This window comes from Myxine glutinosa, chromosome 2 (genome assembly GCF_964187855.1).
Source record: "Myxine glutinosa chromosome 2, kmMyxGlut1.1, whole genome shotgun sequence".
NCBI classification, from domain to species: Eukaryota; Metazoa; Chordata; class Myxini; order Myxiniformes; family Myxinidae; genus Myxine; species Myxine glutinosa.
The window spans coordinates 225,751,877-225,776,044 of record NC_136262.1 but is presented as its reverse complement, the minus strand read 5'-3'; the positions used below and the strand labels follow the sequence as shown (position 1 = coordinate 225,776,044).

The following is a 24,168-nucleotide window of genomic DNA, read 5'->3' as shown; positions in this document are numbered from 1 at the left end:
TTGACACCACTCGCCGGGTTCGAAGTGGGCAACCGGGACAGTGATGATTGCCACAATATTTACAAGAAATGGTATACACCCAACATCTCTCATCCATGGATATTTCTCGTAACTATTGTGGAAGTCTAAAATGAATTTCCAACTGTTAGTCTTCAACATACAGTGCATTCAGAAAGTATTCAGACCCCTTCACTTTTATCACATTTTGTTATGTTGCAGCCTCATGCTGAAATCGTTTAAATTCATTTTTCCCTCATCAATCTACACTCAATACCCCGTAATGACAAAGAGAAAACAGGATTTTAGAAAGTTTTGCAAATTTATTTAAAAAAAAAAACTGAAATATCACATTGACATAAGTATTCATACCCTTTGCTGTGATACTTGAAATTTAGCTCAGGTGCCTCCCATTTCCCTTGATCATCCTTGAGATGTTTCTACACCTTGATTGGAGTCCACCTGTGGTAAATTCAATTGATTGGACATGATTTGGAAAGGCACACACCTGTCTATATAAGGTCTCACAGCTGACAATGCATATCAGAGCAAAAACCAAGCCATGAGGTCGAAGGAACTGCCTGCAGAGCTCAGAGACAGGATGGTGTCGAGGCACAGATCTGGGGAAGCCGACAAAAAAATCTCTGCTGCATTGAAGGTTCCCAAGGCACAGTGGCCTCCATAATTCTTAAATGGAAGAAGTTTGGAACAACCAGGACTCTTCCTCGAGCTGGCCGCCCGGCCAAACTGAGCAATCGGGGGAGAAGGACCTTGGTAAGAGAGGCGACCAAGAACCTGATGGTCACTCTGGCTGAGCTAGTGAGCTCCAGAGATCCTGTGTGGAGATGGGAGAAACTTCCAGAAGGACAACCATCACTGCAACACTCCACCGATCTGGGCTTTATGGCAGAGTGGCCAGACGGAAGCCTCTCCTCGGTGAAAGACACGTGAAAGCCCGCTTGGAGTTTGCAAAAAAGCACCTAAACTAAAGGACTCTCAGACTGTGAGAAACAAGATTCTGTGGGTTGTGGTATTGAAAGAAGCAGAATATTCCAGTTAGGTGAAAGTGTAGCGGTAAAATCCTGAATGTGTGGAATGGAGTAACAGTCTGGAACAGTGCGCTAAAAATTGAACTGTGGAGTGAGAGAAAATGAAAAGGGAATCCAATATTATTGGACCTAGACTTTGTGCAGTATATGGTGGCCATGATGGGATAAAGAGTGCCGGTAGCTTTATTATCGACGTAAATTTAGTCATTTCAAACAAATTCATTTTTAGCTCTTCTCTCACCCCCTTTTCTGTGACCAGTTACGTCGAGAAAATTTCTGTTCATTTTAATAACGTGAATGAAAGCTGAATCTAACGTGGGGAATCACGGATGTCGTGAAACTGTGTTCTCGTTTACGTTTGGAAAAATGTCTACACGACTACTTGGGATTTAGAGATTAATTAATGGAAGAAATCGATGAAATGGTAGGTAACCTGATCGAGAATTATATTATAAGATGTTGAGTAAAGTGGATTGTCCGTTTGGAGGTTTGATCTTATTGTGTTTTGGACTCTATTTTTTGCCCCCCCTCCCCCCAAACCCCATCCCCACACACCACACCCCTACACACCACACCCCTACACTACACACCACACCACACCCCTACACACCACACCACACCCCTACACACCACACCACACCCCTACACACCACACCACACCCCTACACACCACACCACACCCCTACACACCACACCCCACAACCCCACCAATCACCATACCCATATCGAAACCACCCGACACCACACCCCCACCCCCACACCCCTACTCCACCATACCCACCATACCCCTACTCCACCATACCCACCATACCCCTACCCCACCACACCCTCCACACCCTCCACCCAACACCCCAACCCACCCAACCCATCACCACCACCCCACATCCGCACCCTACATCCCACACCCTACATCCCACACCCTACATCCCACACCCTACATCTCACACCCCATACCCCATATCCCATACCCCACACCCCAATCCCCAATCCACATACCCGCACTCCCGCACACCCACACATCCCCACCCGCACACCCCACACCCCCACCTGCACACCCCACCCACACACAATCACCCACACACAATCACCCACACACCCCACCCCCACCCACCACCCCTAGCCCCATCCATTTACGTAGGTTAGATTCCCATGAGTGTTATGTAGGCCGAACCAATGACAATGATAGGTTTGAGATCGTCGGCGCCACAGTTTGGTAAGGAAGGCACAACAGTCTTATCTATGAATGTATACTCTATCCACCTGTTATCTTGCACTCTATCCACCTGTTATCTTGCACTCTATCCACCTGTTATCTTGCACTCTATCCACCTGTTATCTTGCACTCTATCCACCTGTTATCTTGCACTCTATCCACCTGTTATCTTGCACTCCATCCACCTGTTATCTTGCACTATATCCACCTGTTTGTTATCTTGCACTCTATCCACCTGTTATCTTGCACTCTATCCACCTGTTATCTTGCACTCTATCCACCTGTTATCTTGCACTCTATCCACCTGTTATCTTGCACTCTATCCACCTGTTATCTTGCACTCCATCCACCTGTTATCTTGCACTATATCCACCTGTTTGTTATCTTGCACTCTATCCACCTGTTATCTTGCACTCTATCCACCTGTTATCTTGCACTCTATCCACTTGTTATCTTGCACTCTATCCACCTGTTATCTTGCACTCTATCCACCTGTTATCTTGCACTCTATCCACCTGTTATCTTGCACTCTATCCACCTGTTATCTTGCACTCTATCCACCTGTTATCTTGCACTCCATCCACCTGTTATCTTGCACTCTATCCACCTGTTATCTTGCACTCTATCCACCTGTTATCTTGCACTCCATCCACCTGTTATCTTGAACTCTATCCACCTGTTATCTTGCACTCTATCCACCTGTTATCTTGCACTCTATCCACGTCCCAAGGCCATGTTGGATCTATAAGTGTGTTTCTGGTCGACCTGTGCTTGCTTTACTAGGACATGGTGGAATATCAGAGATGGGAGAAATTGGGAGCTTGCTGCCTGTGGATACAAGGACACATCAAGCCTCCAGAGGAGCTATGGCAAGCTGTGGGAGTTTGGGTAAATAGACCACACGTTCTCAACCACCGCCTATGTGGTTGTGTGATCATTGCAAAAGGTGCGGTGGCGGATCGAGCTGCGCTGAAATGTTGGCTAGCCGATGAAAGGAACTTGACCTTGTCCGTTGAGGATGTTGGCTTCATATTGGCTGCTTTGTCCCCCGAAGAGTCGAATACAAAAGACAAGAACATGGACGAGTCTTTCCCCTTGCCAATGTTTGAAGTGATTGTAAGAACATTGTTACCCAAAGATGCTAATAGGTTTTCTCGATCACTGGAACTCATAATAAAAGGTTAGTTATACATACATATGTATCTTGACTAAATGAACTACAGTCCTGATGTTTTGATCCCTCACCGTTGATGAAATCATGATATATACCATCAGCCCCATCACCCATCCCTTTCAAATCTTCCCCCTTCCCCCTTCCCCCTTGCCCCTCCCCTCCAAATCCTCCCCATCACCCATCCCTTTCAAATCCCTCCCTTTGTCCCTTCCCTCCTAAACTCCCCCCTAACCCCTCCCCTCATAAACTCGCCCCTCCCCTTCAAATCTCCCCACCCTCATTTCTTCTCAATTTCCCCCCTCTCACCCCTCCTCCTCCTCAAAGCGTCCTCCCCGCTTCTTCCCCCTTCCAACTCTCACCTCCATCTCCCCCAACCTTCTGCCTCGCTCTTCCCCCTCCTCAAATAACACCTCATTGTGCCTCACCCAATCACCATCAAACCTTTTGTCTGCCCCATCCTTCCCTTTCTCTGAGCTATTCTGAAATCTCTGACACACCTTCAACAGCTCTCCCTACGTCTTCCACCTCTTCCACATCTTACCCTACCCCTCCTCCCCCCTGTTCTGTATCCGATGCTCCCCCTTCCTCTTCATTAACGGTATGGACCTCAAACATCCGGGGCCTTCGTTCAAACTTAACTGATCTCTCCATACAGGTTGCTTCTGACAAACCAGACATGATCTGCTGAACAGAAACTTTCCTCCTTCATGATGTCTCTGATTCCTTAGTATCTCTCCTGGGTTACTCCCTCCTCCGGTATGATAGACCTGAGCCTCGTCCTGGAGGTGGGGTTGCTATTTTTATCAAAAACTCTCTTCCTCACTCGCCCTGCATTGCACTCTCTCCACCTCACCCCCAGGAATACCTCTGTCTACGGCTTCCCCTTCGCTCCCACCTCTTGTTCATATGTGTGTTGTACCGTCCATCAAACAGTGATGACTCCATCGACATCTCGTTGTCTGATAATATGGACCAACTTCTATCTACTCATCCCAACTCTCTCTTCCTCATATGTGGTGATTTCAATTGTCACCATGCCAGTTGGCTGGGTGTGGGTACCTCTCTCACCAGCCATGGCTCCTCAGCAAAGGACTTCTGCGACTCACTGGGACTGACACAATCTGTCAATTTCCTGACCCGGATCTCAGTCAATGGAGCATCTACTCTTCTGGACTTGGTTGTGACTAACTTCCCTGAAAATGTCTGCTGCTCTTCTTCTGCTCCAATGGGCTCATCTGATCATGTGCTTGTTAAAGTGGACATCTCTCTGATCATTCTCAGGGAGCCTGCTCAGTGTCGACGAGTCTGGCATTTCACTCATGCCAACTGGCACGGTCTTCAAGCAGCCATCAATCATCTGGACTGGTCTCCCATCTCTACCACCTCTGACATCAACTCATCCTGGGAATTTTTCCAAAGTAAATTGCTCTCTCTCTCATGCACAGATTTATCCCATCTCGTCTTCAGTCGTCATACCCTTCCTCCCGTCCATGGTACACGGAATCTTGTGGTGAGGCTGTTGCCCAGAAACAACTTGCCTTCGTCTCCTGGAAAGCAAATCCAACGGAAGGAAATCTCATTTCCTTTCACAAAGCCCGAAACAAGTGTGTGTCCACCCTCAGGAGAGCCAGGAAACAATATCTCTCCGTCCTCAAGACCGAACTCTCTTATCTGTCTCCCTCTTCCAAATCCTGGTGGCGTCTGGTCAAATCTGTTTCTGGTGTTTGTTCCCCCTCCATCCCCTCCCTTACCTCAAACGGCTTCACAGCTGACTCCGCATGTGAAAAAGCTGAATGCCTCAACTCTGTGTTTGCCTCTAAATCTTGTGTCCCAAACCCATCCCTCTCTGCACCCACCGTACCCAGTCGTACCCAGCTGCTCCTGGACTCCGTGTCCTTTCCTCCTGACAAGGTGGAAAAGTTTCTGTCAACCCTCGACTCTGATTCTGCAACTGGACCTGACGGTATCAGCCCACGGGTCCTAAAATCCTGTTCTTCCACTCTTTCACTCCCTCTCTCTGTTCTCTTCACCCTCTCTTTTGCTCAAGGTCAACTGCCATCTGCTTGGAAATCAGCCAACATCACCGCTTTACACAAAAAAGGTGCAGAAACAGATCCTAGCAACTACAGACCAATCAGCCTTCTCCCAATTATCGGCAAAGTCATGGAATCCATCATTGTTTCGGATATGAAATCTTTCCTCTCCTCCAATGGCTTGATCTCAGATCATCAATTTGGTTTCAGACCAGGTCACTCTACTCTGGACATGCTGCTTCTGCTGTCTCAACAATGGATGTAGGTCCTCAATGCCAAACAGGAAATTAGAGCTGTCTGCCTCGACATATCACGTGCCTTCGATACGGTCTGGCACCCCGCTCTGCTCACCAAACTCTCCTCCTTTTGATATCCATGGAAATCTCCACGCATGGCTGGCGGACTTCCTCTCTAGTCGTAGTCAACGTGTGGCCCTGAATGGGTTTCTCTCATCTCCTCTTCCTGTTCAGGCTGGAGTTCCCCAAGGCAGTGTTCTGGGCCCTGTGCTTTTTCTGGTCTTCATCAATGATCTCTCTGACTCTCTTGAAAAGCCTCTCTATCTCTTTGCTGATGACTCCACTCTCTGCCGCTCCATTCCTAATCCCTCAGATCGGCAGTCTGCAGCCTCCTCACTCTCTGCAGACCTGGACAAAATCACAGACTGGGCAAACGAGTGGAACATGTCTTTCAATCCTGACAAATCTCACACTCTTACGATGTCTCTCCGAAGAGACCGACTGGACAACCAACCGACCTACTTTCTGAATAATCCTCTCCAAGAAGTTCCATCACTCAAGCTTTTGGGTCTCACTATCTGCCATGATCTTTCTTGGGAAAACCACATTTCCAAGCTGGCCTCCAAAGCCAGTCGCCGACTGGGCATCCTCCGTCGTGCGAAGTTCTTCCTTGGCACACCTGAGCTCCTCACCACATACAAGGCTTTCATCTGCAGCTCAATTGAGTACTGCTCTTCCCTCTGGGCTGGTGCTCCTGCCTCACACCTAGCTCGTCTTCTCGCTGTTGAAACCAAAGTGTTCAGAATCATTGGAATCTCCCGCGATGACGCTATCTCTGAGGGCCTTTCACTTATTCACCGCAGGCAGGTTGGTGGTCTTTCCGTCTTCTACCGACTCCTCTCCGGCCTTGCTCCCCCAGCTCTCTCTGGGCTCTGTCCCCCAAATATTCCTACAGGTCGCACAAGATCTGCCTGCAACCCTCTTACGGTTAAACTGCCAAAATCAAGACTCTCTGCTCACCTTCACTCCTTCATTCCTCTTTTCTCCCGCCTCTGGAACAAACTCCCTCACTCTCTTCAATCCCACTCCTCCCTCCAGGTCTTTAAAACAGCTGTTCACCACCATCTCTTATCTTCCCCAATCCAAAACCTTGATATTTTCTACCCCCGCTAATTTCACCCCAGATCCACTTTTTTGAAATAACAACTTCTTTCCTGGAAGTCCTTGGTGTCGTTGCGTTTTATACCTATCCTGCCTCCCCCCAAGCCCTCTCCCTCCCACACATCTCCCGATGTCCCTGCTCTCAAATGTTGTGTTTGTGTGCTTCCTCCCCTTCTCTCCCCATCTTGTCCTCCGCCCCCCTTTTTATATACCTTGTTTGCTTGTTTGTTTGATTTGTTTGTTTGATAAATGTTAGCTTTTTCACGAGCCTCGATTCTGTATACAAAAAAAAAAAGAAAAAGAAAAAAAAGCCATACATGGCCGATTGGTTATTAACATGGAATAAGCTCTTTGTGTTATTTACTGGAACATTCCTTTGTGCCTGGATGGTGTGTATATACATTGACATATACACACACGAGTGCGTACGTAACAACAGAATTATGTTTTGATCCACTATCACAGCCGCGTTGTAAGGTTCTGTAACAAGTAAATTTGGTTTCATTGAAAGTTTTAATTTTATTAACCTGGGTGATCTTCTTCGACGTTTCTATGCAGGACAAGGCTGTGGGGTAGCATCATTGGCTGAGGGTGTGGCTGTGCAGCTGATGCAGTGCCCTCTGCTGGGTAGGACAGGAATTTGGAATTTATTTATGGTGCCAGCGATAGCTCTCCTACTCTTTGCAAAGGACACCCTTGGATGGTTATTGTCCACCAGCAAATGCTGGCAGTCGGGACGGAGAAGCCCATTTAACGTCCATGGCACACACATTGATGAATCGCCCTGTCTGTGAAATACCAGGATGATAGTTTATAGGTTGGTCGGGATTTAAACCTCGGCTAGACAGCTTAGAGGCAAGTGTGTGTGCCTGAGGACGTTTTTGTTGTAAAAGCATGTCATTATTATTTTGGAGGGATCTTCATCGTTGACATGGACTTTTAATTCACTTGTAGAACATTTAAAAAAATGTTTGATGCTGAAACTTTGTGCAATTACACAATTGGCTACCCCAATCACGTTACACAGGAAGTGATATTAATTCTGTCAAAGCATTGTGGGTAAAACAAAGTTGCTTGCCATCTGCTGTTGTCATTATGTTGCTGGTTAAGTATAACATCAATTCAGCAGAAACTGGCACAGAACTCCGCAGAGCGCATACCTCCGCCAGGCTGAACAGTTTATGTTTTGTGTCCCACTGATAGGCCGGATCTGGATTCGGACCTGAACCAAAATCTAATCTGTTTGTTCTTGTTACACACCTTACCTGCCCACCAGGTTTCGTCTGAATCCGTTCATAATGTTTTAAGATATTGTGCTATATGCCGGTTTTAGACCTATCTCCCAATGGTGAAGAATCACTTCAAAAATTATACTAGCTGGATCCGGATCTGGATCTTCACCAAAATCGAAACGATTAGTCCTTGTCACACACCCCAATCTTTCCACCAAGTTTCGTCCAAATCTGTCCACAACATTTTGACATATCCTGCTATGTGTCATTTTTGGCCCAATCTCCCAATGGTGAAGAATTACTTTAAACATTATACCAGCCGGATCCGGATCTGGATCTTCACCAAAATCGAAACGATTAGTCCTTGTCACACACCCCAATCTTTCCACCAAGTTTCGTCCAAATCTGTCCACAACATTTTGACATATCCTGCTATGTGTCATTTTTGGCCCAATCTCCCAATGGTGAAGAATTACTTTAAACATTATACCAGCCAGATCCGAATCCGGATCTTCACCAAAATATAATCATTTCATCCTTGTCATATACGCTACATCTCTGCTATATTTTGTCCAAATCTGTCCACAACTTTTTGAGATATCCTGTTCACAAACAGACAAACAAACAAGAAATATGTCTTGCGTAGCACGATACTTGCGAAATCCCTAAAATAAGTTGTTGGCCTATGTTGACCTCAAAAATAGGTGGTGGTTGAATTTAGTGACCATATATGCAAATTCTCTTCAAATTTCAAGTTAATCGGATGAAAATTTAAGATTTTAGAAATTTGACAAAGTTTGTGACCTTTGGCCTATGTTGACCTTTTGACCCCAAAACAATAGGCTTCTTGCATCTATCTATAATTCCAGCAATCTCTGTGTGTCTGTGTGTCTGTGTGTCTGTGTGTCTGTGTGTCTGTGTGTTTGTCTGTGACCGCTGTTTCTCGACAACCACGGGTCCGATATACTTGAAACTTGCCAGGTATATTGCTGGGGACCCGAGGATGTGCCTTTTCAAGGTTTTAAATTAATCGGACAAGTACTTACCGAGCTATGTCCAAAAAACGCTTCAACCAATCAGAGAGCAGCGAGCTATCACGTGTGCCGAACGTGGCGATCAGACTCTGCCTCGGACGGCACATTTGACAGCGTATTCATTTATTTCACGTTGGAAAACTATGTTGCCGTTAAACTATGTTTTAAAACGAATTCAAACTGCGATTAAATTAAAACGATTCATCGTAACTGCGATTTGCGAACTTCCGGACAGTGACGACTTCACTTCCGGCAGCCAATCACAGAACGCTTTGTTGCGTAGGCGTGGCCGATGTGAGACGAGCGGAGCTGAGCGCGTTACGAGCTGACCGCCATTACGGTACGTAATTCGATTTCTTATGCGCATTATTTCTCCCAATTCAGTCAGAGCGAAGGGCGGAAGCGAAGAGCGTTGTTTTTTTTGTTTACGGGCGTACGGGCGGGGTAGAGCGTACGGGTAGCGTTTTTTTTTTTTTTTGGCAAGCAACAGGCACCCACGTACGGGCAATGCCCTAGTATGACCAACTCTACCATTTGGTGAAGTTTTGTGAAGATCGGTTGAAAATTGTGACCTGTAGGTGACTGACATACGGGCAGGCAGACAAACAGACAGACAGAATAACGCACAATATACAACCAATATACGTGAATGATCTTCGATTTTTGCAAGGAACAAACAGACAAACAGGGGTGAAAACATAACCTCCATTCACCTTCGGTGGCGGAGGTAACTAGAACGGCACTCAGTAGAGAGCATACCTCCGCCAGGCTGAACAGTTTATGTTTTGTATCCCACTGATGGGTCAGATCTGGATCCAGACCTGAACCAAAATCGAATCGGCTTGTTCCTGTCACCGAACCAACTTATTCACGAAGTTTTGTCATAAGTCATCCACAACTCTTTGAAATGTCATGCTGCAAATCGTTTTTGGCCCTTTCGCTCAATGGTGAAGAATCACTTTAAAATTTCTCATATCCAGTTCCAGATCCGGATCATCACCAAAATCTAATTATTTTGTCCTTGCCACATACCCATCCTCTCCACCAAATTTTGTCTCGATCAGTCCACACCTTTTTGAGATATCCCGGTCACAGACAGACCCGTAGACAAACAGACAGGGGTGGAAACATAACCTCCATCCACCATCGGCGTGGAGGTAATTACCAGGAAATGTTGACATCTGCACAATCTGTTGATGCCTGCCTTTCACTTTATTGAGTTTTTAAACGGTGCAATGAATTCTAAGATGGCTGAAAATTGCTGAGTACCCATCTTGAGATTTCTCACATGCAGCCAACTGCTGTCACTCAACCAAGTCGTCGTGTTGAACACCTTTTTTCTTCTTTACAAGATCGAGAATCATTGAAAAGTGAGGTAGAGGGGTACGAAATGGCAATGTACATATTGTTGCGGATCTCGGATTATGGCGCTCCCCTTACCGAGGGGGGCGGGGGGGGGGGTCAATCCCCTCGTCTATTAAGCTGGCCGTCCGAGTCCTGGAGCTATGACGTCACTTCTGGTCAGCGCTGAATAGGGTGGTAGGCCAATTGCTCCTATTACCTAATTACCAACGCCTTCCGGTAAGCGAGGAAATGAGCCCCGCCCGAGCCGCGGCTGTAATGGACACGCCGAGCGAAGCGAGCCACGACTCAGGCCGTTAACAAAGACTAGACCCGATTATAAGCGGTTCCTATATCGTGCCACCGATATTCAATTGGGGACAGGACGAAAGCAGATAAAGGAAGAACACAGAATTTATTGTACATTAATGAAGAGGAAACGAATGAGTCACAATATACAAAAGGAGGAAATAAAAGGACACAGGGCAACCTTAAACACTCTTAATTAACACGCCCAGGACAATACAGACAGACTTACACGGGAGTTGGTAATGGTAGGAAGGAAGGAAGAGAAGGGTCCAAGCAGGTGGTAGGCGTCGAGGTCCGGCCCCAGGTTCACGCTCCCCTTCGGTCCACGCTCCGGGTGTTCACTCGTACCACGGCAAGCGGCCGGCAGCTTCGCGTGGCGTTTAACGTGAGCGGACAATTATATCGCGGGGGAAAGACTGGGATGCGGCGTACGCAACAAATTGTCCCTTAGCCTTCGCCAGTTGTGCGCCTCCAATAGTTCATAAACGGCAAGCAAGGACTCCTTTCGCATCGGTTCAAATCGTTCTCCCGGGCACCTCTCTTCTCTCACTCATCTCTCTGGCTCATCTCATCTAGTAGTCCCACGCACCCGCTTATATTGCCCACTCGCGTATCAAGCCGCTTGCCTTTTGGATCCGCCTACCGGTGAGCTGGCCTCGGCTCTGAGTGGTCGCGAGCGCTCACCGGTCCGCCCCTTGATGGGGCGTTGAGGGGCCACGCCTTCGTTCTTGGCGCTCCGCCCTTCCTCTCCAGCTTGACCGCGTGCGTAATGGTGGCTGAGCCAGGCAGCGAACGCTACTGGCAAGCAAGGGAGCCCAATTTGGAGGAAGGCTACGCCGCAATATGAATAGGATTGGAAAAAGGGGCCGAGGTTATTTGATTAATACAACGCAGATTCAACTATTGGGAACAAATCCTTACCTGAAACACATATGAATGAAATAACTAAAGAAGATGCTTTGGTGTGCTTCGTGTTGCTCGTGGCCTAACTAGGGTGCGACCTTTGACCTTTCACCAAAAATGGGAGTATTTACAGGGGATTATTTATAAGGGATTATTACAATATTTACAAATTGGAGGGTTCTAAAAACCGCAACAATATGCTTGAAGCCCTGGAAGGAAAAGTCGGATAGAACATCCTCTGGAAGGCAATTTCACAGACTGGAGAAGGAATGAAAAGAATTGTTGTGATGTGCAATCGGTCTGGATTTTGGAAGTTCAAGGTGGAAGGGGTTATTCTGGAGTTGTTTGGGAGGGTAGAGAGGGATAGCCCAGAGGAAAGGCTGTTACAACAGAGGCCGAGGCCACAAAACGGAGTCGACCTGTGTGGTGAAACCGACAGACTGCTTCGGCTTCGTTTTTGGTGAATTGTTCGATTACTTTGCATCAAATTTTGGAACATTTTAATGCCATTGTTGTAACTCGGTAAATCTTTATATTCATTTTAAATTCAAGAAGGCTAGTACAAGATGGGTAACACCGGACCTTGGTACCTGGCTGCATGATTGGGTTGAGAAGTTCTAAGTGGGAAATAGCTTTTCATTAATGTACCTTTTGACAACGCATTTCATTTGTTCCCTATGGAAGAAGTCCACATCATCCTTGAACATGACTCGTTTTTTTTGTTTTTTTTTGAAAAAATCGAATAATTTATGACTCAATCCCGCACCCCTCAACATGCTTGAGATATTAGCGTCTCGAGTTCAAGCCCCTGTCATGCTGTTGAATTAGCACCAGGTGGGTCGACTCAGCCTGTCATCCTTCCGTGGTTGGCAAAATGAGTGCCAGCTGACTGGTAATGGGGGGTGTGGGGGGTGGGAGGGGCACTGCATCAGTGTCACAGCTACGCCCCCAGAAAATGATGCAACCAAACAGCCACAGGCTGCATACGAACCACCACCACTTTATTTTCCCAACCTTTTATTTGCTTATTTTGGCCCCTACCTTTGTACATTACATTGCAGAATGTTGTCAAAGTGTTTATAGAAGGTGAATGCTTATGTTGGCAGATTTCCCAAACAGTACTTTCTACAGCTTTGCTGTCCTGCCAGACAAATCTGGAGTGCCACGTCTAAGTCCTGGGTGTGTATATGCTGTCGGGTGCACTGCTGATGATAACATTTGGTAAGCTTTACAGTTCATGTATATCGAACCCTTGTTTCTCTTTGTATCTGCACCACAACTTGCATATAGCCTGGCAATAGTTTAACCTGGATATATACTTTGAGGAGGATGTGCAACCTGATGCCATTATGGTAATCGGGCTGATAATAGTCTATAAGCATGGTAATAGCAGTTTGAGGCTCGTGTATATGATTGTTCTTGCTGGAAGTGTGCTCTGATGATAGATGCATCAGCAGCGATGTGTAGTTAAATTTTAATCAACGAGAAGTTTGTCTTGTTAGGACGACGTGCAGGTGTGGGAATTTACTGGGTGTTGTACATCCAAACACAAGTAAATCACACAAGGTTTTGTACCAAAAAGTAAAACATTTGAGAGCAGGGACATCGGGAGATCTGTGGGAGGGAGAAGGCTTGGGGGGGGGGGAGGAGGCATGGGAGGGGGAGGGCTGAGGGGGGGTGGGAGAGGTATAAAACACATGGACACTGCTCAGACTTCCAGGAAAGAAGTCGGTATTTCCAAAAAATGGATCTGGGGTGAATTAATGGGGGTAGAAAAGATCAAGGTTTTGGATGGGGGAAGACAAGAGATGGTGGTGAACAGCTGTTTTGAAGACCCCGAGGGAGGAGTGGGATTGAAGAGAGTGAGGGAGTTTGTTCCAGAGGCGGGAGAAAAGGGGAATGAAAGAGTGAAGGTGAGCAGAGAGTCTTGATTTTGGCAGTTTCACCAGAAGAGGGTTGCTGGCAGATCTTGTGCGACGTGCAGGAATATTTGGGGGACAGAGCACAGACAGAACTGGGGGAGCTAGGCCGGAGAGGAGTCGGTAGAAGACAGAAAGACCACCAACCTGCCTGCGGTGAGTGAGTGAGTGAAAGGCCCTCAGTTAGCTTCATCGCGGGAGATTCCAATGATTCTGAAAGCTTTGGTTTCAACAGCGTGAAGCCGAGCTAGGTGTGAGGCAGCAGCACCAGCCCAGAGGGGAGAGCAGTATTCCATTGAGCTGCGGACGAAAGCCTTGTATGTGGTGAGGAGCTCAGGTGTGCCAAGGAAGGACTTCGCACGAAGGAGGATGCCCAGTCGGCAACTGGCTTCGGAGGCCAGCTTGGAAATGTAGTTTTCCCACGAAAGATTATGGTAGATAGTGGGACCCAAAAGCTTGAGTGACAGAACTTCTTCGAGAGGATTGTTGAGAAAGTAGATGGGATGGTTGTCCAGTCGGTCTTTTCGGAGAGACATGGTGAGTGTGAGATTTGTCAGGCTTGAAAGACATGTTCTACTTATTTGACCAGTCTGTGATTTTGTCAAGGTCTGCAGAGAGTGAGGAGGCTGCAGACTGCCGATCTGAGGGATGAGGTATGGAGCGGCAGAGAGTGGAGTCATCAGCAAAGAGAAAGAGATAGAGATAGAGACAGAGAGGATTTTCCAGAGAGTCAGAGAGATCATTGATGAAGACCAGAAAAAGCACAGGGCCCAGAACACTGCTTTGAGGAACTCCAGCTTGAACAGGAAGGGGAGATGAGAGAAATCCATTCAGGGCCACACGTTGGCTCCGACGTCCGCAGTCGATGCGTGGAGATTTTCATGGATAGCATAGGAGGAGAGTTTGGTGGGGAGAGTGGGGTGCCAGACCGTATCGAGGGCACGAGATATGTCAAGGGAGACGGCTCTGATTTTCTGTTTGGCATTGAGGACCTCCATTCATTGTTGAGTCAGCAGAAGCAGCATGTCCAGAGTAGAATGACCTGGTCTGAATCCAATTTAATGATTAGAGATCAAGCCATTGGAGAAGAGGAAGGATTTGATATCCGAAGCAATGATGGATTCCATGACTTTACTGATAATTGGGAGCAGGCTGATTGGTCTGTAGTTGCAAGAATCTGTTTTTGCACCTTTCTTGTGTGAAGCGATAATGTTGGCTGATTTCCAAGCTGATGGCAGATGACCTTGAGCAAAAGAGAGGGTGAAGAGAATTGAGAGAGGGGTGTGAAAGAGCGGCAGAGCAGGACTTTTGTTCCAGAGGCTGATGCTGATCGGCAGAGCTGATGCCGTCTGGTGCAGTTGCACAATCAGAGTCGAGGATTGACAGAAACTTCTCCAGCTTGTCAGGAGAGAAGGACACAGAGACGAGGAGCAGCTGGGTACAGAGAGGGATGGGTTTGGGACACAAGATTTAGAGGCAAACACAGAGTTGAGGCATTCAGCTTTGTCACGTGCGGTGTCAACTGTGTAGCCGTTTGAGGTAAGGGAGGGGATGAAGGGGGAACAAACACCGGAAACAGATTTGACCAGACGCCACTAGGATTTGGAAGAAGGAGACAGGTTTGAGAGTTCAGTCTTGAGAATGAATGAATGATCGTTTTAAGGCCATTTTCCCCGCTACAGTGGGGGTTAGCCTTGCGGGCCCCATGACAATCATGGTTCCCTGTTTGAGGCAATGTTTTTATGGCCGGATGCCCTTCCTGACGCCAACTCTTGGACCGGGATTCGAACCCAGGATCCTAGGATCCCAAGCCGGCACCCTAACAGCTAAGCCAACACCAGAGTGGAGAGATATTTTTTCCTGGCTCTCCTGAGGGTAGACACACACTTATTCCGGGCTTTGTGAAAGGAAATGAGATTGCCTTCCATTGGATTTGCTTTCCAGGAGGTGGTCAAGTTTTTTCAGGGCAACTGCCTCACCACAAGATTCTGTGTACCATGGACGGGAGGAAGGGCTTGACAACTGAAGATGAGATGGGATAAATCTGTGCATATGAGAGAGCAATTTACATTACATGAGACTTACAATTATTAATTTACAATTAATTGTTAATTTAATTTATTATTAATTTACAATTAATTAATTATTAATTAATAATTTAGTGAATTAATTTACAATTTACTTACATGAGAGAGTTTGGTGCTTTATATTAGTTTTTCATCCCCAAGATGAGTCAAAAGTGACCAAGCAGTGACATTGTTGTTTCTTCTCCCATTAAATCATGGAAAAGCATCAGTTTTGGAATTAAATTGAAAATTTTGAATCACTTTGCCCTGGGTTAAAAGTGCGGTAAACATTGGCATGGTGCTCGGTGAGGAGCAAGAGAAGCAGAAGCAGAAGGAGCAAGAGATGCGAGAGAAGGAGGTGGACGATCCTCCACCCTCCCTCTGACTACGTCACCCACACCAGTCCTCCACCCTCACCCTGTCAGCTGTATCAAAGTGTGTGTTTCAATAATTTAATAATTGTACTTTATTTGATGTATACAATAGTCTTTGTTGGGAAATAAAATCAACCCGAAAACCGAATCCACCTTCCCCCCCCATATTTACATTAAATTATACAGGGAAATTCGCTTCACTTTACATCGTTTCACTTAACGTAGTTTCACTTAACATAATTTTCAGGAACACAACCATGACGATAAACGAGGACTCCCGATATATAAAAAAAATTTTTTTAAACTCAACTGGACTACTGTCCAGTTGAGTTCATCACACACTGAACCGTCTGTCGTCCGTTAACTTTTCGACGTTAACACTCCAGCGTCCACAAATATCAACCGATTCTGATCAAACTTGACATGCAGCATCCTTACCGCAAGGACCAGGTTGGTATTACATTTCAGCCCGATCCGTTGAAAAATGGCGGACGTAGGCGACCACTTTGTTTTTGGTCATGAAAACGACGTTAGCACTCTAGCGTCCACAAATATTAACAGATTTTGATCAACCTTAGAATGTTTAACCCTTACCACACAAGGTAGCTTGCTATTGCATTCCAACCCGATCCGTCACAAAATGGCCGCCATAGGCCGCCATATTGTTTTCAGCTCCGAAACGACGTTAAGACTTCAACGTCCACAAATGTTTATGGATTTTGATCAAACTGGGTGTGTGAGACTCTTACCACAGAAGGTAGGTTGCTATCGCATGTCAACCCGATCTGGCACAAAATGGCCGCCATAGGCCAGCATATTTTTTCAGCTCTGAAACGACGTTAACAATCTAACGTCCACATATATTGACGAATTTTCATCAAACTTGGCATGTGAGACCCGACCTACAGTCAGTTCAGTTGAGTTCTGCTTCCCTGGAAGCTCGTTATATTTGTATGATTTTATTTTCAAACTCCTGCAGAAACAGTTGGTGTACTCTTCCCTAAGTGCACACAAGGTGCTGGCCACTACCTTTTACTGAGACTTATGATGGTATGCTTGGGAAAATGCATTAAGAGAAAAAAAGTTAAATAGGTAAATATGACACAGTGTTGTTGTTTGGCTTGATAGTCTACCGGCAAGCAAGTGAAAAAAAAAAAAAATTGGTCACTTGTTTTTCTGACGAATGGAAGAGTTTGTACATTTGTTTAACGAGTGCACCCACTCTGTATGGGAGCGGCAGGAAGGATCATTTTGGTCTATAGATTACAGTAGATCTTGGGTCGGGCCACAAGAACGTCGGGGGTCTGTTCAGTTACCAAGTTTCTTGTAGAGCGTTCGCCAAGCGGCTTGAGCATTCGAGCAAGCACTCAATTCAAAACCGTTGATAAGGAACGGCTGGCTTGGCAAGCTCAAGCAAGCTGCTTGCCAAGTGAACACACCCCGGGTTTCCTCCCATTTAGTGTTTTTTAAACAGCGGTAGCGTGTTTTTAAAAGTTAAGCATACGTGTTAGTACAACAACAACAACAACAGGCATTTTAAGGCCATTTTCCCTGCAAGAGCTGGGGTTAGCCTTGCGGTCCCCATGACAATCTTCTCCATTTTGCCCTATTTTCTGCATCTCCCCTTGTTAACCCCCTTGCCCACATTTCTTCTTCGACCATCTTTAGCCAAGTCTTTCTCGGTCTTCCCCGTCCTCTACTTCCTTCTACATTCATTTCCATCACTCTTGTCAACCAGTCACTTTCATCCTTCCTCAACACATGACCAAACCATCTCAACCTGTTTCTCTTCACAGCATCCATCACAGGCTCTATTCCCATCATCTTTTGCAATTCATCATTTGTCTTCCTCTCCCTCAACGATACTCCACACATCCACCGAACCATTCGCATTTCCACCCTTTCCAGCCTTCGCTGCTGCTCTACGTTCATTACCCATGTCCTGCTCCTTCTTTCGTGTATCATCAGATGGCCAGCTCAGTGTCGTGCAGTCATGCCCTCGTCTCTGGTCCTTCGTCGAAGAGGCCGGCTTCTGAAGGTGGTCTGTATAGGGGGCAGGTGGTAATTATGTGTTCGGCAGTCTGCTCAGGCTCGCCGCACTCGCACACGGCGCTGTCTGCCAGGCCCCACATCTTCAGCGATGATTTGAAGCGGCCGACCCCCGTACGTAGACGGTTCAACAAGGTCCATTGCAGGCGTGGTAGGTCTTCTCCTACGACGCCACCTCCTGGGTCCCAGATGTAGCGGTGGATGCGGGTGGGCCCGGCCGTTTCCCACACCTGCTTCCAAGATGCCGCCAGCCATGCACTTCTAGACAGGTCCTCAGGGATAGAACTGAGCATCTCTTGTGCCGCCTTGTTGTAGTGATGGCGGGACTTGAGTCTGCTTGGAGGCGCCACTATCGTTGTGGTGTTGTGCAGGATGTGCCAGTCGTGTTTCTGGGCATTCCTTGCCAGGGCGAGGGTAGCAGCCTCCCGTCGGAGGCCGGCCGGGGCGATTCCCGCGAGGACTGGCAGGTGGAATGCCGGGGTGGACTTCAAGCAACCAGCTACAAAGCGGAGGGTGTTGTTAATGGCAACATCAACCTTTCTCACGTGTGGGCTTCTGCTCCAGGCTGGGGCGCAGTATTCGGCTGCAGAGAAGACCAGGGCTTGCGTGGATATTCGTAGGGTCTTGGCGGAGGCTCCCCAGGTCGTACCAGCGAGACGTCGGATAAGCGAGACCCTTGATGTCACCTTGGCCTTAACTTCTTCTAGGTGTTGCTTGAAGGACAGTATCCGATCTCGGCGTACACCGAGGTACTTTGGGGCCTGCTGGAACTCCAGGCGTTTGTTGTCAACGAACACGTCCAGTTCCCTTTTTGCTTCTCTGTTGTTAAGATGGTATGCCGCTGACACTGTCTTACCAATGCTGAGCTGCAAACGCCACCTCCGGAGGTAGGCTACCAAGGTGCCCATGTCTTGGTTGATACCGTTTTCCATCGCCTTCCATGTTGGTCGTCGCAGCATGATGGCCAGGTCGTCCGCGTAACCGTATGTCTCGAGACATACGGTATGTCTCGTAACCGTATGTCTCGCTCCCATAAATCATAACACTTCTCACACATGCAGCATACACTTTTCCCTTCAGCTTCAACGACACTCCCTTCCTCGTCAGCACGCCACTCAGTTCCCGAAACTTCTTTCATGCACATCTCACTCCAGCAACCGTTGCCGAGTCTGATCCACCTCTCCATTCAGCATGTCTCCGAGGTAACAAAATGTTTTCACACCTTCCAGCTTCATGCCGTCTCCAAGATCCAACTCTATATTTCCTCCATCTGCAGCTCCCTCTGTGCACACCTTACACTTGAATGTAGCTGCCACACTGGTTAATGAGCCTCTCAAACCACTACATTTTTGATGAACCCACTCAGCGCACATTGTACATTGAATGGAATTCACTCCGACACCCTTCCTGCACACAGCACATGGCCACTTCCCAGTTCTTTTCACCTCAGCACATGCTTTACCACTTGCTATCACCTTCGTTTTTCCGATATTCACCTTCAGACCTTTTGTCTCCATACTTTCCTTCCACTTGTTCATCTTCTCCTTCAGTCCATCCATACTTTCTGCAATCAACACCAGATCATCTGCATACAACAACTCCCACGGTAAACCCTCCTTTACGTTCCGAGCCAGCACCTCCATCACAGCTACAAATAGTAGTGGACTTAGTACCGACCCCTGATGCACTCCCACCTTCACCTCAAACTCACCACTGTTCCCGTCCTTCGTCCTTACAGCTGTGCGCGCTCTTTTGTACATTGCCATCACTACTCTGATCAACCATTCCTCCACTGCTAACTTCCTCAATGCCCATGTCACTACTTCACGTGGAACCCTATCGAATGCTTTCTCCAGATCAATAAACCCAAGAAACAACTTCTTCCTCTTCTCCATGTACTTCTCCTGCAACTGCCTCACAATAAAAATCGCGTCTGTCGTTCCTCTTCTTGGCATAAATCCAAACTACATTTCGTCAATCTTCACTTTCTTCTTATCCTCCTCTCCAACACCCTTTCCAATACCTTCATTCCATGCTCCAATAACTTTATCGCTCGATACGAGCCACAGTCCAGGGGGTCACCTTTCCCCTTGTATAGAAGGACAAGGGTACTCAGTTCCCAATCCACTGGAATGCGGCCTTCTTTCACCACCAGATTGCAGATCTCTGTCATTCTCTTCACACCCCAATTTCCCGCTGCCTTAAACATATCTCCCACAACTCCCGTCAGCCCTCCCGCTTTTCTACTCTTCATTGCTTTTATCGCTTCCTTAACTTCCTACTCAGTTATCTTCTCTGCCGGTCCTAAAACTGGGTTACTCTCTTTGTTGCCATCCCATTCATTCTCTGTATTCAACAGTATTTCCATATATCTCTTCCATCTTCTTTTAATTCCATCTGGGTCCACAACGATTTGTCCCACTTCATCCTTCAAGCAACTCACCCCCATCACATCACACCTCTCTTTCGCTATCTGCTTTGCAATCCTGAATACCGCTCTCTGACCCTCTTCCAAATCCAAGCGTTCTCCAAACATTTTCCTACATGCCTCCTGCGCCTTTGCTACCTCTTTCTTTGCAACCTTCTTGGCTGCCTTATAACTTTCATGCTCTGCCTTTTCTGCCCCCGTACCCTTCGCCTTCTGCCACTCCTTGAACTTCTTCCTCTTCTCGTCAATCTTCTTTCCAACTTCATCATCCCACCACCATGTTTCCGAGTGCCTCGGTGGTACACCAACGTATTAGTGGTTTAGAATATTTTTTTATCTCACCTGGACTTTAATCTGGTGAGCTTATGCGATCAAGCAGTGTCCGTAGGTAGGTAGGTCGGTAGGTAAGTCAGTCAGTCAGTGAGTGAATCTGTAAACACTTCAGTCATTATCTCTTGAACCAAACTACACACACGGTTTTGATGAAACTTGCCCACAAGCTTCATATCTGATGCCTAATGAAGGTGTATTGACTGCATCAAAATCTGCGCCCATTGTGGGGGTTTACAGGAGGGTTTTGACACCCCCACAAAAATAGGTATTTGCTCTCTCCTCCAAAACTACACACACGATTTTGATGAAACTTGCCCACAACCTTCATCACCCATGATGTACCAATGTTTTTTCACGGCATAAAATAATCAAGGTCTAAGGTGGTCGGTCTGTTTGGGGTTTGAGTGACTGTTGCTCCTGATCCAGGTGGGCTTCAGGACCTATTTTTATTCCTCCTAGTAGGGGTGTCCCACAAAACGCCACGATAAGCTATTTATACAGATTAATATGCCGTTTGTCCAGGGAGGAAAAAACATCGGACATCGACTAATCTAGCGAAGTGAATCAATGGGGTACAACCACTCGTCTATTTATGAAGAAAAAGTCGGGGCATGGTTTTGACCCCTTGCTCACTTTCACATGAACCGGCAGGCCCACGTGGGTCCTAATGTGGAGTGGAGGGAGGAAAGGGAAGGTGATGTGGTGCAGCATGGCAGGAGAGATGCAACTGTATGCATAGAGGAAACTGTGAGGGTGCGCGTCAGTAACCCCATCCGGACGGGTCAAGGGGTATAGCTGATGCTCCTTGTATGCTGACTGGTCACCAGGCAAACGTTGAGGCCTCTTTTTTTTTTTTTCTTCTTTTTTTGCGTTTCAAGTAGACCAATTAGAAAGTAGGGATAGCAATAAATGATCGTGTGAATCAGTGTGTGGCTGCTTTGTCCAAGAAACTTGTGCTGCTCTTCCACTCGGTCACTCGTGGCCCAGCCTGCTCGCCCTGGCAGAGATTCACCCTCGTTGGGGTAGCATAGCTCGTCCCGATCCATCTCCCAGACAGTTCCTCTTTCCGTTCCTCAGACACGAGCAGCTCAGGTGCCCGGAATGCACAGTCTTTTATTGCTTCTGGACAAGGCGTGGCTTCTGAGAGTGAAGTTCATCACAGCACCCTTTGACCCATGCTGCCACTTTCTTGTTGGCATGCACAACCCATAGCTGCTGAGACGTTCAATCTAGCTACCTTCATCCAGCCACCATGGGTCTGGCCATGTAGCTTTTTCTCTCCGCAGCGAGCACCTGTATCACGGTGTTTTCAATTTTTATGCATTCATTAATCTTTATAATCTTTATTTCAATCTTTATAATTCAAATTAAAATGTTATCTCATTGATAAAATAAGTTTTCATCTTGGCTGTTTACGTTTCTCATGGGAAATAGTCTGCCCACCATGACTATTTTGCAGGTGCCTTACTTTGTGGCTACTTGACAGCCATGACTGGAAGGCAAATGGGGTCGGAGTTCCGTCCGTACCATGGTTACTGGATCGGCTGCTTCCCCAACTCTGCAAGTGGATGGTGCAGGCACACAAAGGAGAGAACAGACAGAGGCGGGAATTCCCTGAATCGCTTTCCTTACTACCTATTGAGAAGTATGCACTGCTCTACCAGGAACTGAAGATGAAGTACAAGCAGCTGGTAAAGGTAGGTGACAGTGTGTCTCTGCGATTTCGCATTCTAAAACCAATTTGAAACTCCACATGAAACTCCGCATGCTCCACATTCATTAAAAAAAAAAATTCTGATGCATTTCAATTTTCCTTGTTTGGGGTGGTTTGTTTCATCCTTGATCTTGCTAAAGTGCCTGGCACCGTTTGCTTCAGTAATAATCATTTTTCATGTCCCATCATGCTCCGGTAGTTCAGTGAACTCGCCATGAAACTGTACTTCATGCTAATTATTGTTTGTGTGCTCTGCCTAGGTTTGGCCTGAAGTTACTGACCCGGAGAAGTTTGTTTTTGAAGATGTTGCAATTGCGACCTATCTAATGGTGTGGTGATGAGTTGCACAGCATGAACACGTTCATTAACACATTATACCATCATTTGGTAGAAATTTAGATGTAACATTGTACAATTCCTTGCTTTAAATGTCTGGCCTGATCTCCATACAATTTGGTTCTGGGGGTATACGGCGTATGAAGAGCTGTGATGATGCATAGCAAAAGTGTGCAGAGCATATTCAAGGGGAAGGAGAGGTGGGGATGGACAGGAAGGAAGAGTTCATGTGTGCTGGACCATATCAGCATACTGAAAATGCTCAACTATATGACCGAAAAGGCAAATGTCTCGTCAAAAAATACGATTTGTAATAAATTGCCTGCATAACAGCATAACTCAGCTGGTATCTGCCATGTTGAAGTAGATAAGAAAATGGTTGTTATCCGCGCCCATTGTCAAACGGACTGGAGAGGCTCTTGTAATGAGTTTGCACGTCCACTTTAATATACCCTGTTTATTCTCAGATCTGCTGGAATCTATATACCCCGGCAAGGCTCTGCATTGTTAAATGCCCACTCGTGTTAATATTGTCTTATTTAAGGATAGTTTGCCTTTTTAACTTGTGTGTATTTTGCTAAATCGAACCAAGATTAGGTATTCAAGTTTCAGGAAGTACATTGTACAGAAACAACAAATGGTTTTGTGGATTTTCATGATTTAATGCCTTGGTTAAAAGCTACAGTCAAACTAATGTGGGATACTGTACCAGTGAAAAATGAGTAACCACTTGTAGGAATATCACAATCCATCTTTATATGAAAAATTCACTTTTTAAATTCTTCTGTTGTTGTTGAAATGTGTATACCAGGAAATGCGAACTGTAGTCTGTGCTTTTATTGATGTTGTATTTGGCAACCTCCCTTTTGTTAATAGGTAATGCTGTTTATACATTTATACAGATTTGTAATTCTTCAACCTATAAGAACTGTATATGATACACTACATGGCCAAAAGTATGCGGACACCCCTTCTAATTAGTGGATTTGTCTGTTTCAGCCACACCCATTGCTGACAGGTATATATAATCAAGCACACAGCCATGCAATCTCCATAGGCAAACATTGGCAGTAGTACTGAAGAGCTCAGTGACTTTCAACGTCACACCATTATAGGATGCTACCTTTCCAACAAGTCAATTTGTCAACTTTCTGCCCTGCTGGAGCTGCCCCGGTAAACTGTAAGTGCTGTTATTGTGAAGTGGAAACGTCTCGGAGCAACAACAGCTCAGCCGCGAAGTCATGTGCCACACAAGCTCACAGAACGG

At 46.5% G+C, this 24,168-nt stretch overlaps 1 protein-coding gene across 2 annotated transcripts in view; it reads left to right on the top strand.

The window, feature by feature from the left end:
* Positions 1-1,333: 1,333 nt before the first annotated feature.
* The window catches only part of TRMT44 (tRNA methyltransferase 44 homolog), a 79,225-nt gene continuing 56,390 nt past the window's right edge, over positions 1,334-24,168 (top strand). Inside the window, exons 1-6 of one of the 2 annotated variants that reach the window (XM_078772314.1) lie at positions 1,337-1,470; positions 3,043-3,205; positions 3,314-3,439; positions 12,789-12,903; positions 22,311-22,548; positions 22,826-22,894. In XM_078772314.1, the coding sequence (XP_078628440.1) occupies positions 1,450-1,470; positions 3,043-3,205; positions 3,314-3,439; positions 12,789-12,903; positions 22,311-22,548; positions 22,826-22,894 (732 nt within the window). In that variant the 5' untranslated portion in view covers positions 1,337-1,449. Of the gene's footprint in view, positions 1,471-3,042; positions 3,440-12,788; positions 12,904-22,310; positions 22,549-22,825; positions 22,895-24,168 lie in introns of both variants that reach the window. The other variant, XM_068106133.2, reaches the window with a different exon arrangement.